This window comes from Micropterus dolomieu, linkage group LG20, assembly GCF_021292245.1.
Source record: "Micropterus dolomieu isolate WLL.071019.BEF.003 ecotype Adirondacks linkage group LG20, ASM2129224v1, whole genome shotgun sequence".
NCBI lineage: Eukaryota > Metazoa > Chordata > Actinopteri > Centrarchiformes > Centrarchidae > Micropterus > Micropterus dolomieu.
Genome location: NC_060169.1, coordinates 25641329 through 25657701, shown reverse-complemented (window position 1 = coordinate 25657701; position 16373 = coordinate 25641329). Strand labels below are relative to the sequence as shown.

General features: G+C 40.0%; 1 protein-coding gene across 1 annotated transcript in view; it reads right to left on the bottom strand.

Annotated features, from left to right (window-relative positions):
• Positions 1–570: 570 nt before the first annotated feature.
• Positions 571–16373, bottom strand: part of LOC123958438 (transmembrane protein 266-like) — a 34118-nt gene continuing 18315 nt past the window's right edge. Inside the window, exons 2-9 of the mRNA XM_046031762.1 lie at positions 14380–14534; positions 12062–12135; positions 10762–10818; positions 9972–10110; positions 6264–6379; positions 4997–5192; positions 1765–1827; positions 571–1211 (exon numbers count right to left, since the gene is read on the bottom strand). Of these exons, the coding sequence (XP_045887718.1) occupies positions 571–1211; positions 1765–1827; positions 4997–5192; positions 6264–6379; positions 9972–10110; positions 10762–10818; positions 12062–12135; positions 14380–14534 (1441 nt within the window). The remainder of the gene's footprint in view (positions 1212–1764; positions 1828–4996; positions 5193–6263; positions 6380–9971; positions 10111–10761; positions 10819–12061; positions 12136–14379; positions 14535–16373) is intronic.

Sequence of the window (16373 nt, the reverse complement as noted above, 5' to 3'; positions counted from 1 at the left end):
AGAAAACACTCATTTTAACTGCTTGAAATTCCAAGAACAGAGAACAGTGTGTTGGTTTGCAACACTGTTCAGAATTAAAATGTTTTTGTTCAGTATAGGCTTGAATGGCCCCTTGCTGGTTTTAATTCATGTGAAGTTCAGTGCATTTAGGACCTATTCAAAGTGAGAATTCCTGATGAAGAATGTGTCCAAGAACACATTAGACTCCCCTTTAATGGGATGTTATAGTCTTTGTTGTGCTATATCAGGTTATTTCTGATTTCAGAGATCCATCAAGGAGGAACAGGGGAGGTGGGACAGTATGGCAAAGGGCCTAAGAGTTCTTATTGTCATTTCTACTATTGACTTCTGAACATGTCAAGTTAAGGAGCATCAGTGTTAGCTGGAAGCTAAAGCTCAAGCTTGCTCTGGATTGGCTAAGATTGGATTCACACAGCGACAGAAAAATCCCATTTTTAAATCTTATGTGGTCCCGCTAATGAGGTTTGACCTGCCACAAGAGTTCATATATATGCCAAACAGGGTGGGAGTAAAAAGAAGAAAAGACTTCTGTTTCTGTGTAAATGTAGCTTATGTGTCAGGCATGCGCCCCAGAGGTGTGTCAGCTGGTCCTAAAAGCCGGTACTTCTCCTCCAGGGACCGCTCGGTGGTGCTGCCCTGCAGGTGGATCAGTGGCTTGGTCTGCAGCAGAACACAACCCCTTCCCCGGCCTCGACTTTCCTCTTGGTTCCTGCGGTTGAATATGTTTATTCTGTTCTCCAGCTCGGGGCTGGACTTTTCTGAGCCAGTAGGACTGGGAAGCTTAAGGTTGACAGGGTCCACTGCCAGGCCCTTTTCGGCAAGGCAGGAGTCCTCAGAGAGGGAGCAGAGTAGCTCCTGCACCACCATGCTGGGGTCCCTGCAGGCATCCTGGCCTGCGAAGGAAGGAGGGCAGCAGCGATGGGAGCTGTAGCACAGACTGAGGTCCTGAGCTGTGCTGCTGCTGCAGTCTGTCATAGACGAACCCGGGGTGTGGCTACTCAGGCTGTGGGGGCGAGCAGTCAGGCTGCCACTGGACCGTGATATGCTGGTTGAGGCGTCACTTACGGTGATGCCCACCTGCTCTATAGAAAGCATTGTGTTTGACTGAATGGGAATTTGATTGGTAGGGAGGTGAACGTCAATGGCTGCCGTGGTGATGACCCGGGCACCTAAGCCAGAAGCTCCAGCATCTTGAAAGACATTGTATGCATTTAGAGAAGGTCGGACAACACAGATGAAACAACTTAAACAAATTAATTTACACACAGCAAGTGCACAACAGTATACTTTCTGTCAGCCACATGGACAAAACTTTAAAACCTGTGGATGAATTATGCTGCTGTCTGTGGTAAAGTCTGAGATATTTACTCACAAGATTTCCTAATTTTGTCTATAGCAGACTTGGAGTACAGTACATTTAGAGTGTTTAATATCATTGTACATCACAAGTTCAGTATTAAGGAATTAAATTACTAAAGTTTTTAGTTAGCATTTAAATATATACTTATTTTTTAAATATTTGAAGATTTCAAGCTCTCCTCAGACTATATGCAATGCCTGTCCAGCAGCAAACTACAACTGCTTCACCAAATGTTTTATATGTTCAGCCAAATCTATGACCAAATCAATGAGGTTTTGGTCCATGACATATAACTTAGCAACCTTATAACCCCTCAAAATGACTTGTAAAGAGCTGTGTACACAGAGTGGTGTATAATAAAGTCAGTGTTCACAGTCACTTACCACTGCTTGCTTCACTGTAGTATTGACTGATGTAGTTGTTCATGTCATCACGTACCACTCGATCTGAGTTAAAAATAAGATAAATAAATAAAGGACTTGATCATATTTATTTCAGCAAAAACCCACCTAAATGTGTTGCTATTGTGTGTGATGTTAACGTAATTTATGTATTTAAAAAATAACTCATCTCTGGAGCAAGCATGTATATTATTCTGTTTCATGTTCTAATGTCTAAATACAATAACTGTAGTCTGCAGTAAGTTCTAAGTCTAATTTGCCATACCATGAATCTAAACAAGGATGCTCAATATCCCCATTACTGTTTCCAATGGTCAGTAAACCTGTGGTAAAGTAATGTGTTGCTGTGCTTGCTCTGGTCTGTCCTGTAATGTTTCATAACCTCTGATATCCAGTTTCTATTATATACTATATGTAAAATGCATGTTGTCACTACTATTACTACATAGCTCTCACAATTTTCAAAGTCTGTTGTTGCAATTTTGGGTTACACACAGACAAAATATATTAAATACTGTTTAGACTTAGGTAATTAGATAGCAAGAAGCGACCAGTGAAATTAGGGTTTAATATGTGACCAGCTCATGTTACTAATACTCGGTGTGGCAGTGAATGTAATTAGATTTTATACCTTTCTGTAGTTACTTTGGTCCATTTCAGTGTTAACAGTGCAAAACTAGTCCAAATGGAAAATATTTCTTATATTTCCAACATAATAGTGACAGAGATGACTTGTGCCTTAGGCCACAGGTGCTTTATTGGCAAGTGGTCAGGATCACGTCCTGCTATGCTGTGCATTAACTGCACCCTAGTGCACCAGAAATAAACTGGGACAGGGACAGGGTGGGGTTGGTTTCAGGGATGCGAGACATTGGGGGAAATGAGAGAGATATAGTGGATCTCTTTGTTCATGCACAGATCCCTCCAGTGTAGCAGGCCTCAGTGTGCGTGGTGAATGGCCGTGATCTGCTATGCTCGCTTCGCTTCGCTTGATTGGTCTTGAGCTCACTGTCCGCTGGCTGAGTGCGAACCCAGAGTACCCTGAGTGCTAGCCCATATCCCCTGGGACATGCTGCAGACTCTGATGGGTAATTTCATTTATTTTTCAGACTAAAATATTAATCCATGAGCCACCCCTGGAGAGGAAGCATTGCACTCACTAAAACAAGACTGAGACAATCACTCCACAATTAATAACACATGAGTCTAAAGAAAAAAAGAATGGGCTGTCCAGCATACATAAAAGTCTCTCCTCTTCTTTCTGTGACAGTCAAGTTGCTAGGCTGTCATCTGTCTGTGGAAAAAGAGAGGTGACATGCTGAGGTCCTTTTAGTTCAAATCTAAACTATTCGCTGCTTGTTTTGATGGGTGAAGTATCAGTTCTATACCACAGGTGAAGTGGTATGAGTGTTGACCCCAGGAGGATTAGCAGCGACTGCAGCTACTGTTAATACAAATAAAGAAGATAAAAAAGTGAACAGGCAATTTCTTTTTTAGTTTAAAAGAAATGTACTTTGATAGTTTCACAGTTTGGAAGATTTATATATGTAGCATAATAAGCTTTTTAGCCATTTTAGTGGCATTTTAGGACTCAATACTTGCAAAATGAATAACATTGCCATCAACTTCAGCTGTACTTTGGTGTAAATTAGCAAATGTTGGCATGCTAACACACTAAAATAAGATGTAAAAATAAAATATTATACCTGCTTAACGTCAGCATGGTAGCATTGACATTGTGAGCATGTTGGCACACTGAAGTTAGCATTTAGCGCAAAGCAAGGCTGTATTAAAGCCTTACAAAGCCAATGAAGTGCATCTTGTTTTGTTTAGACAATTTGATAGATACAGTAGGGTCATTTTAAATGTTCCTTCCAAATAAATGCTTATCTTTCTTTTTCTGCACTCTATTGTTACAGTACTAGTACTATGTGCTCTGCTACTACAATCCTCCCTCGGCATCTGAGAGAAAACTCCACTGGCTCATTGATTAATGCTGATTGTCACTGGATGTTCTGAAATTCTACCTGGCTTGGTACTTTAAGCTGACAAAGCCCTTTATCTCCTGGGTCATTCCATCTCATGAAGGCCACTACCTTGATAAAGTTCTTGGTAGTTTTATGGCACTCTGCAGGTGAGCGTGAGAGAAGCCCATTGAGAATGTGTGTGCAGTATTGAGCAGAACAAATAAACTTGATTTGAGTTGACCTGATCTGACTTGAGCCCTGTGGCCTAAGTGTCCAGTGACCATGTTTCTGTAAAAAGCCCCACTTGTTTCTGAGAGCCAGATTTCCCACTATGCCCTGGGGCTAATATTGTGGCTGCCGCAGAGCCTCACGATGCCCTATTGTGGTTTGCAGGTGAAGGGGAACAGATGTTGACAGGAGCCCACTCTCTCCAAACAAGGCCCAATGCACAGAGCACTCTGTACCTGAAATAGCCCAAGTGGTCCGGGTTGGCCAGGATGGCCTTGCCACGAGGGGAGCGGTAAGAGAGATAGTTGGGGCATAACAGAAGCCCATGGAAGCTGACGTAGTGTCAGAGAACAGGGTCATTTTCTTCAGGATTCACCAGATCCTCAAAGCTTTTTTGCCCTCATATTGATCCCAGAGCGCCTGCGGTCAGATGGGTGTTATGTGCGAGCGTGGAGCGACTAAGAGCCTGGCCTCGAAGAAGCTCCAGGGCTACTGCTCCAGATTAACTGTACACTGCTCTGGCATCCAGTTCACCTTATGTTACACCGTTAGAGACTTTTTGTTCCACATAATTATGTACATACTCTATGCTGCTCCTCTCTCCTGGTTTGTCATCCTGCTTTCTCAAGCAAACACTGCACCTGGCATGGTGTGTATTCAAATTAGCTAAGTTTAATGCCGCCAGCTTTTCATCCATTTCCAGTTTTATGAAACAGTACTTTACATGTAATTATAACTTACTGCATTAAACTCAACGCATCAAAGGGGATTATAGATTAAACATTTTAGTTTCCTTTCTTATGTTCTTTACAGTTCCGCTATAATGCTTAATTTCACAGTTTACAAACCTAATCACTTTACATTTAGGTGTCACTAGACTCATACATATATAAATACATGCTGAACTTGTCCAGCAACCAACTCAAATGATAACGGCGTTTTCACCAGAACAGTTTTAAGGCCCATTTCCAGTATCTTGCAACTAAATTCCTAAAAACTGTTTAGAAACCATACTGTACCTGAAGAGGCATGAGGCTCCCTGGGGTTTCTCTGGCCGCCCTCATCATCAGACTCACCAGGAGTCAAGCCTTCTACAACCTGAAAACTCCTGCCCTGTTTGCCCCATACGTGGTGGATCTGCATGGCTGCTTCACGTTCTGCTGCAAGGTCCAGGTCCTGCTGGGCCAGATGGGCCCTCAGTTGCCTGATCTCAAACTGGACATGGTTGGTGTGTATGCAAAGGAAAAGAGAGAAAAGCAGAATGTTGGGAGTGTGAAGGAAAAGAGGAAGTAAAATGGGATTTTTAAAAGGATGAGTGAAGAAGACAGAGATGGAAAAAGAATAGAGAGGGCAGGAAAGAAAAGAGGAAAGCAAGAGGAGAGGGAAACGTGGAAGGAAGGAAGAAAGAGAACAAAGAAGGACAGAGGGACAAAGATACAGGATGAGGTGAAAAGGTTAGAGAGCAAGGGAGGGAGAGAAAAGTGATCTGCATATATTTCAACACAATGTCACATAAACTGATAGCAATCAGTGTTTATGATTTACACAATTTGTGGTGTAAAATATATTATGCAGCATGCTATGGGAAAACTACTCCCTAAATTTATTAAGAGCAAATTGAACAAGAATATGGAAGGATCTGATCATCTTTTCATTATGTGAGTCTGTATATGTCTATTCAGTACATATGTCTGGTCTCAGACATGAACTTCAATGGTCAACTGAAGGTTAAGTCTATATCAATATTTTCTGTAGTCTGCATTTTCCTGTATGGGATCGTCAGTGTGTGTGATCTGAGGAATCATGAAATGTGTGGAAAGACTGGAGAAGTTTGTGAGGTATTGCTGCCCTCTTCTGGTGGCAGATGAACTGACAGTCTCCTACATGGCCAAGTGTAATGTGGACTTGTGTGGCCTTTAACATACAATTAGTGAAGTAAACCAATTTGCCATGACAAATCTACAGACTGTTCAAGATGGTTATATGACTATAAATTGACTGTAAAGCAGTGAGTGAGAAATGTCTATAATTGAATTGGAACACTTTTACAACTGACATACAATATATGACCACAGTAATTGTGTGTGAAAATGTCTAAGCTGAATTTAAAGTTGTATTCTGATCAGTTTCTGTCTTTTAAGTACTATACACCCATTCCTTGAGGTAAAATCTGGCTGTAAAAGTTTGGTAGTAGTTTCGACCATCATGAAGAACTGAGGCTGTAGACAGTTTGTTGTGTGTTGATTTGTGTTTCTCCTCCTCAATCTAAGGTGTTTGGGCACTCACAGCCTGTTCCTGGCAGATCTGAGTGAGACGCTCCAGCTGCTCCTCTCTCACAGCCTTGGTCTTCTCACACTGCTGGATCTCCAATTCCATCTCTACTTTGACTTGTAGCACGTAAGCTAACATGGAAGCAAAAACAAGAGAGGCAGTGTTTAGATCACCAAACTATGTAATTAAATGGTTTGAAAATTATGGCCAGGTGTGTTAAGATACATCAAGACTTAATAAGAGAAAAAAACTTTCTTAGGAAAGACAGCTGGTTATGGTAATTATGGTGAAATACATCGAGGTCAAAGGTCAGTGTCAGTGGACCATTTGTCCTTTGCTCCATATATGTCTGTCATCATACGCAAACCTCATTAATTACTGGTTACTAGGAACACTATACCTGTACTAAAACGAATTTAGCAGGGTGATGAAAATGTTCCACAGGGATCTTGTTTCATGCTAACTTGAAGGTTTCACAAATATATTTTCAGCCCAGATATATAGTGCAAACATCCCATTTCACCGCAACACTCTGTTGACATATGTATACAACATCTGGATGAACTAAAGTCACAGTCTTATAAGTGTCTTTAGTTAATAGAGCGATGGTGGTGTCATTGGATACAAGATGGACAGGGCTCAATGTTAAATTTGAGAATGTATCTGTGTAGTGATTTGATATCTTGGAAACAAAAAAACTGGTGGAAAATCTATTTCTACAAAAGCTATAATACAGAGACATCTCTCAAGATCAGACATTAAAAGTTTCTTTTGGAAACCAAAAAAAAAGAGCCGTATAGGCTTATAGGACATAAAGAGATCTACCTGGTCAAAAACATTTTGGCACACTATGCTGCATTCAAATGCTGCTCAACCGCTACTTGTGTACTAATATGGAAATTGTTCTAGTTGTCTAGTCTTGGTGGTCATGGGGCCACCTGAACTTCATCATTTTGTTACTGGATGGCACTGTCTTCAACATTCAGTGATATACGAGTAGTTTGTCTGACATGACCTTCTTCCTACTACAGCATTTTACTGAAGTGTTGCCAGCATACTTTGGCCAGATTTGAATCACTCTAGCTTTTTTTTCCTGTGACCTCTCTCATCGATTTCATCAACTCTCTATATCATCATTCACCAGTCTTTTTCTTCAAACACAACTGCTGCAGATTGGTTGTTTATTAATTTATTACTTTATTTTGTGTTTATTTATTAAATGATTCCTGGTGGTAACGTATAGGAGTATATAATATGCCCAAGCCGTGCTGGAACTGATGCATGAAACACTTGAATCACGTCTTGATCAATCAGTAACCCCACCTCTTCTACAATCTGACTGCACATTTTATTTATACATGACACACTTTCTGGCACAGGATGGGAAGGAGTACCTAAAAAAAAGGATAGCGAGCGTAAATTTAGATACCTGTTGTCGACACAGGTGGCAGACAATCAGTCCCTCACACCTCTCTTTGATCGCATTAGTAAGCTAGCCACACCATTTCATATATGGAAATACTATGTATCCTGATGGGGAATTTTGCTATGGGCAACATAAAGAGGTGAAATAAAATCAGTAATTATACTCGTCCTATCATTGTTTTTCTTGTGATTGTGGATCTGCACTATTATGAGACTCAGGCTTCGTCAAAGCTAGGAGGAGAATGAAACAGCCTTTCTGGTACTGAGGGGGACAGAACAAAGCACGCAGTCATCGCCACATGCTCCTTGTACCTATTTATAGTCATGTTGGTACACACACACATCGCAAAAGTGGGGAGGGCAGGAGGGGTCAGTCAAGTCAGAATTCAAACAGGCATTAAAAGCTCAATCATAGGTTCATTACTGAGCCACACAATGTGTAAAAATACTACATTTCTTCTCCTGTGTATTGTATCTGTTTCAGTATGTATACAGTGTTAATTGCATGACCAGTGTGTGTGTGTGTGTGTGTGTGTGTGTGTGTGTGTGTGTGTGTGTGTGTGTGTGTGTGTGTGTGTGTGTTACAGCTTTACTGACAGCTGCTGGCTGCACATGCATAACAGTGTAATTCACACCGCAAATGAACATCATAAAGGCTAACACAGTGCCCTGCTCCACTCTCTCCTCTCACCTGGAGTCAAGTGTTTCACTGCTCACAACCCACAAAATGCTGTTTCTCAGCATTTTGAACTTTGCAAGGATCTATTTTAGTTCCATGGTTATTGTGCTTTTTTGTAAATCACCTTATCATCATTTATTCATTCACTATTTAAAGTTGGCAAATACAGTGACTGTGGTGAAATTGCAATACTTGAAGTGTTGCCATTATTACAGCCTGCAAAAGTATCGGTTTCATTGTCATATTTATTTATACACCATTAAGATCACTGACTGCAGAAGATGGAAAGAAAGACATTCAAGGCATTTAAAAGAAAAGAAAATACTTCATCCTAGGCTTATTTTGCAAGTTAGGGTACCTCTCTGTGTTTTGGTTAACGTAAACAAAGCAAACACATCTGCCTATTTCATTTTGCAGCAAATGGTTTTAATATACATTCAGTAAAATATTCAGATTCAGTATTTCTTTTATTTTTGGATCACCTATTTTCTACATGTTTGAGAGGTTGATATTTCCCATCTGACATACCGTTCTGCTAGTACTGTAAATCCTGCAAATTCTGCTGCAGTTTCCTCCTCTGTAATTCCATTCCCATCAGACTGACACTAACATTGCCACTATTATACATCAAGATAAATCTGCAAGAGACTCAATTCCTCTCCTACGATAACCGAGCCGGTCCTTCAGCTGTACGTTTATTGGTTTGAGGGTGATTTTTTCCTCCTCAGAGGTGTGTTGCCGCCTGGCTAACAAGGAAACTCAATCACTCACAAATATCAAACCCAGCAGGTCGAGGTGTGCAGCAGGAAAATCAAGAGTTCATTCCCTGGAAACCAACACTGCAGCTGCATGTTAAGAAGCACTCTCCTGCTGAACATGTTTCACCATAGAAAATCAGTGTTGAAAGCTGTATTGTATTGATTCCTGAAATTATAAATCATGTCATTATGACGTGTCCCTTTTAGTTCAATATGTTTGATTATTTAAATTAATGTACTCATGTATGATTAAGAGTGGTCCAAACCCATCCTGAAATAAATCAAGATAGAAAGTTGTACTTAGAAACCTTCCTGTATTTACAAAAACAGTATATAAAAAGAATTTAAACATTTCTATTTCTATAAATCTAAATTAATAAGAAAGACTGGATTCCTTTAAGGGGATATATTAGAGAAAACAACCCTTTAGTCGTCCACTGTCTCACTGCAGCTGATCCTGTATGCAGTCAGAGGCCCGTGGTGAGGGTGACCTCCGAACAGATATCGAACCAGTCTCCATTAGCATACGGGAGAACAACCACTATATTCATTATGGCTTCTCTGAATCTACTTAACCGGGCCCTTACAATCAATACAAGTTAGAGTAGCAGAGTGGCAGCAATTTACCATGAGAGATGATCAATACCTATATTGCTCTGAATAGTAAATAATTTGTATAATCATGGAGAGAATGGGGTCATTTAGCTCTTTCAAGGCAAGCTGACTTTTATGCATCTGTGTAATCCTTAAGAAAGATTGGGTATTTCCTTGAGTTGCTCTACAAAATTAATCGGTCTTACATATAGTGCAGGCCACTTAAGGAGACAGCTTTGATGGACACAAGGTTTTTGCCTGCCTCACCATCAATGATCCTCTTGACCCTCCAGATGCGCAGAGTGATGATGAGGCTGATGGCATCCCAGGGGCTGCTGGGCCCGTTGGCCACTGTGGAGGCCACCATGGGGGCCAGCGACAGCACGATGACAGCACCATCAAACACCTAAGGGATCACGCATACATACATACATACAAAATCTTATATGTGCAAATTGTGTACCATATGTCCCTGGCAGTACCCTGCCAAACCCTACAGCCCTGACCTTATAGGCTAGGCCTCCGTGCAAATTTTATTCATATATGCATGCACAATAGGCTGCTTAAAAGGAATAGTAGGAAATGTCTTATTCACTCATTCGGTTTATTGCAGAGAGTCTGAGAAGGTTGGAACCACTCATAAGCCTGTGCTATTCTGAGCTCCCCCCAGCAGCTGATTTTCTCCTTTTATTAGCAGATTAAACAAACATGATATAACGTGTTAATTAGTGAGCTTTAAAGGTGCTTGTAGGTGGAACTTTGGACACAGCCAGGCTAACTGTTCCCCGTGTTTCCAGTCTATGTGCTAAGCTAAATTAACCGGCTGCGCCACTGTAGCTTCGAAATTAGCATACAGACATGAGAGTGGTATCGATCTAATCATCAAACGAATAAGAGTATTATATTGTATTCTACTGTTGTTGTGTAAACTCTGGGGTAAAAAGAAAATATAGATATATAATATTGGAACAGGTGACCAAATTGACAATAATATCTGACACTGACAAAAATTTAAAACTGGTAACCAAGATCTGCCAATAAACACAGCAGCACTAACCTCAACTTTGTTCTCTATGTAGTCCCAGATCCCAAGCACTACAATCCTGAAGACAGTCTAAGACAGACAGAGAGATAAATGAAAGCATTAAAATAGACTGATGAGTATGCTCATACATATAAAAAGCTCTTGTGATATTCTTAGTCTTTTGAGTTGTCATCACATCCAACAACCTTTGTCAAGATGTGTGAGCATAGACTAAAAACTGAGAGGAGGCCTGTGCAGTACAGTTTTCTTCATCAAATACCTTTTTTTTTTCAAAGAGAATAATAATAAAGCTAGAATGTTATATGTGTCGCTAGAGACCTTAAAAGTAGCCCAACATAAAACAAATAACTGTATTTCATTAGTGTAAAATATGTTGCAGATACTAAATACTAAATACATGCTTACAGAACAATATCACTGATTTACCTTTGACACATCACAAAGAACAGTCCTTTAAAAGCACTTACAGCTCTTTAACAAAGTTATTATATTTGTGGCAAATCTATTCCCTAATCTTGATCTTTGAACTACAAAAGGACAACACAACACTTGTAATCCAAGCACCTGTCAAATTCTACATTGTGTAGTTATAAATGCTGCTGGTTGTGGGACCCTTTGTTGAGCAGGGCCATTGATTTACATTTCAATTAGCATGGGGTGTCATGTACGAGCGGTCCTGCTAATGCATCATCTGGAGCGCATGTTGGACAACACTGCTGGTGTCAAGTGAAAAGTGCAAGGACTCCGCCCACATGTTAGAATCCTGTTTCTGATTGGTGCAGAGCGGCCGGCTGTTGATATGCTAGTCTAACACCATTCCCAGAAGACTCTTCTTCTGTGATGTCAGTGGGCAAGGTGTTTGGATGGATCGTATCACTGTAACCCCATCCCCACTGCTCATTAAGTTCAGCTGTAATTATTGCTCCTGCTAGCTCTCTTGTAATTAATGTTTGCTTGAGGACACTGGGGCTGAGGCTGTCAGGGTAATTGGTTTGCACTGGGGTGGAGGCCTGTGGGCCAAATTCTTCCCTCTCCATTTTGTTTTTCACAATGCCAGAGTGATGATAAGACATTATTTTGTCAAGCAATGGCTCAAATGTTATTAAAACTAATTACAATGATAGTTCAAATGACATTTTACCGTCCACCGAGCCTTAAGGTAGCTTTTCTGAGGCTAAAGCCAAACCTTGACTAGATGAAAATTGACGATAATGGAGATAGAAAAAAACAGTGAAGAACTATGTGAGGAAAGATTTTTATCAATGGTGGTACCGCAAATAATTTTTAATGGACAACAATATACATGTCTTACCTCTGAAAAGAAGAGTGACAGGATGATAAGGCTGATCCAATGGATAATGCTGGCAAATTGGAAAGCATTGGAAACTGTTGAGAAATGGAATGGGTCAAATGTTAACCAAGAGAAGCACACAAGAAAATTAATTCAAGAAATAGAAATAAAAAGCATTTCCTTTGTGTATCCCAAATTGTGTCTTGTAAAAGCATGTGTCCTGCTATTCTGTTGAAATACAATTCTTTACATTCAGATTTCAACAAAGTCTAATACAAAGAAAACCTTATTTCTCCAGTCCTGCCTCAATTTATATTTTTACCCATATCACTCCTCCCACTGCTCCTCTCCTTGACAATGAATCTATCCATCAGCATGTTGAGTTTTTTCTATATCTAAGAGTCCATCAATTAATCCACAGTGCTATCTACACATGTCCTACGCCACTAATCTCTCTGTACACTCTTTCACTCACACACATCTTATTGCCCACTCCTCCTTTGTCTTGCGGGACTGGCAGCAAACAAAGTATTAGCTTACAATAGATCTGAAGTGACTAGAGGTCTGCAGTCCCTGCAGCGAGACGCAGGTATCGTCAGAGCTGGATGCTGGCCAGTAATCAATGGGGATGTGTGCCTACTGCCATTGACAAGAGACTTGGTTCATTATCACCTTTCTCCATCACCCTCCATCACAACCATTTACCATCCAGCACCACCAGCTCAGCTCCTTTTTGACTGGCAAGACTACACAAACAGCGGTGATGGAAAGAGTGGACAAAAGCCTATACATGACCATTAAATCACATGAGTGTTATGATGGTTTCCAAGACTTAGAAGTAATGGACCTTCAGACATGAATGTTTACCTTCTGCAGTGAAATATAATGAGGGACAAAATTTATGCGGATTATTTTAGTGTGTAAATGTCTAGGCATGTTGTTGTCACAGTATTCAGTACATTCATTCACATACTGTCAAATTCACAGACAATTTAGGGTCCCCTATCCACCTACATTTATACACACAAGGTCAGTAGTGGAAGAAGTACTCAGTACAACAATGTAAAAATACTTCGTAACAACTGAATCACTTGTTCTCCCCTGTGACTAATAAGCTATTATATAATATGACATTATTAGATTTGTAATACTGAAACTGGTACAAAAATGTGTGAGTAGCATTTTACGATCATAGCAAGACTATATTCTTTAGGTACAGTTTAATCCAGTGATTCCTAACCCAGGGGTCAGGGACCCCCCAAAATGGGTCACAAGATAAATCAAAGGTGACATTATATAATTACAGTCAAACAATTCACATGAAATATTTATTACAGCAGAAGAACATAGTTACAGTTCTAGACTGATCTCTTCATTTCCTGCAGATATGTTTACATGGAGATACTGGGGTATGGATGAGGTAATATATTAAACCCTGGGGGCTGAAAGAACAGGCAGCAATACTGATACAAGGCAGCAATGGCATGACTGAGTAGAGGGAGAGATGGAAGATTATGCAGCTTAAATAGGCCGCCAAATTGAGAGGGTTGTGTTTGGTGGAGATTGGTGAGTATGAGGCATGTTGTGTGTATGGAGTGCACCTTGAGTCCACAACAATTTTTTTCTGACTTTTAACTTAAGTTTGCTTTTTTGTTAAATATTGGACACGTTCACCTCTTTGGGCATCAGGTAGACATGCTAACTCCTAGATGTCTGAAACATCACAAAATATTTTAAGTTATCATATTTATAGTTTTCATGTAAATTCTTCATCTGAAAAATAACAGATAACTATAGTGTTATGTTATGCATAGATTGTGGAGGATTGTTGGTATAAAATGGATGCCATAACCTGTTTAAGGACCATTTCTTAAGACACAGGGCATCACTCAAAACAAACTGCAGAATATCAAAATGAGTAGAAGTAATATAAAATGAAAATACTCAAGTGCAAGTTCCTCAAATCTGTATTTAAGTATAATAGTTGAGTAAATGGGTGTAGTATCTGGTAGGGCGTACATCTGCATTGAATGTTTTTACTTAAGTAATATTTTCAGTGCAGGACTTGTAATGGTCTGTTTTTACAGCATGCTATTAATTAGTAGGATCTGAATACTTCCTCCACCAGTGATGGCTGTTCAAGGACAATACAGCATTTAACTCTCCACTGCTCCAGTGGAGCTACTCCTGTGTGTTGCACTGGATGCCTCCCAGGTGTTTAATGAATGTCACACAGTGTATTGCTGGAGAAGAATATGCATGTTCAGCAAACCGTCCCTTGATAAAAAAAAAAAAACAATGTTAGGGGAAATAAATAAGTAGCCATGCACATTATTTACATTGTAGGAGTTTGGTGTCTATGAGCAGCTCCAAAGACAGGAAAAGCACCACCAGGATGACACAGGCCACCAGGATACAGTTGAAGCCAGCGCTGAGCAGACAGACCTGCCACAGGGCCACACGGCGGCCGCAGCAGGGCTTTAGCCAGTTGGACCTGGAGAGAGTAAACACAATAAATGTGGTTGTTTTTGTAAATATTAAATAGATTTTTATCCGTATACGTTATTTTATTGAATTTCTATAGTACATAATACACAAAAGAGAGTGAGGCAAAACAATATTAAGGTATCATATATGAAGCAGGTATTTGAGGTCAAATGTTGCCTTTAAACAAAGTATAACAAAGGCAAATACATTGACAGTCACATACTGAGATGTGATACTTGAATACTTAATTATATTCCTGCACAGCATATTTAAACTGACATTGTTGACTAATGGATGAATATTTGCTTGCTTCAATTTCCAGTCTGAGTGCAATGCTGAACAATATCTCAATGGTTTGGTATCTGAACTCCCTGACATGGCCAACAGGGGGTGGTATTTTGCACTCATGAAAGGTGATGTCTGTTTCATCCAAGCAAAGTTTGGTGCTGATGGCCAGAGCAAAGGGATAGGAAGTGTGGTCAGAGACGGCATTGACAGAGTAGAGAAAGGGACAGTGAAGCTCTGTGAACTAGTGACTTGACCATCAGCCGGAGGTGTGACTGGAATATTGATGGACTCCGTTTTACATAGCGATGAAGGGAGTCACTGTAGAGGATGTTGCTTATATGGAAGGATTTCAAGTTCAGCAAAATCAGGGGCTTGAGACACAAGTTAAAGCATGAGATACAAAAAGTTTGAATGAAATTCACATCTGCATATCATATTGTTTATCATTGGAATAAGTATTTTCAATGAAACATTAACCACATTAGCAAGAAACTCACAGTCTCCTGTCTGATGGAAAATCAGGCCTTTAACTCAGATAATATGCTTTTGCTAGATACTGTAAGAATCCAGCATTTAGGCCATTAAAATGTCTGGCAATATGACTCAATGCTATTTTGAAATAGTGGCTAGTCTTACAGACTAGCTACTACAAGGGCTGACAGTAGGACATGAGAGAAACAATGCCTCTCACCAGCTCTCCAGCTGGAGTGGAAAGTTGGCTCTGCCCAGTACCTTTCCCTTCTCCCCATGCACTGGCATGGACGAGACAGACGTTGGCAGAGCATTTCTCTCCTCTGATCATGTCTTCATTCCTTGGCGTGGTGCTAATATGAGCTGCAATGGTGACAAAAAGGCTCAGTTTTTACTGTGGCTTCAAAACTGATTATGCTGCATTCATTATGGAAGAATTTGGATATTTTATCTGTTTTAATACCAGTTATAGCCTATTAAACCACTTCAGGTTCTCACTTTAAAAGTGTTGGATGAAGACACATTCTATCCTTGAAATGAGTTTTCTAAGAGCTGTATTTGAATGGGATGATATAAATTAAGCTATAAAAAAAGTCCTATTTTTACCTTCTTCATGTTTGCTGTGTAACTACTACATCCCAAAACAGATTCCTTTAAAAAAAAAAACTAAGTGATGAAATGACAGATTGTATGGTATTTGGATGAAATATAGCAATTTCATTCTACAGCAGAGCATGTAAGAACTCTGTATTGTACATAGGATGATGTGGGGTAGAGGATTTCTTGACTGGCTCCCAGTATAACCACATTACTACACAACAGATCCAGAGGATTTACTGTAGTTGATTCAATTCTGTTGCTGGGTAGCCTTTTTTTCTGTCTCACCTCCTCATCTCTGACATATTAACTTCTGCTCAGTCAGTGGAAGAAGCCACACATGCATCTTTTTTACTTATATATTGGTTCTTTGACCATTTGATCGAGGAGAACACTTGAATATTCACACAACCTCCACAACAGATCAATGTTTAATCTACCTTAATTGAATATGGAAACACCCAAAAAATACAACCTAATGAAAACTCAT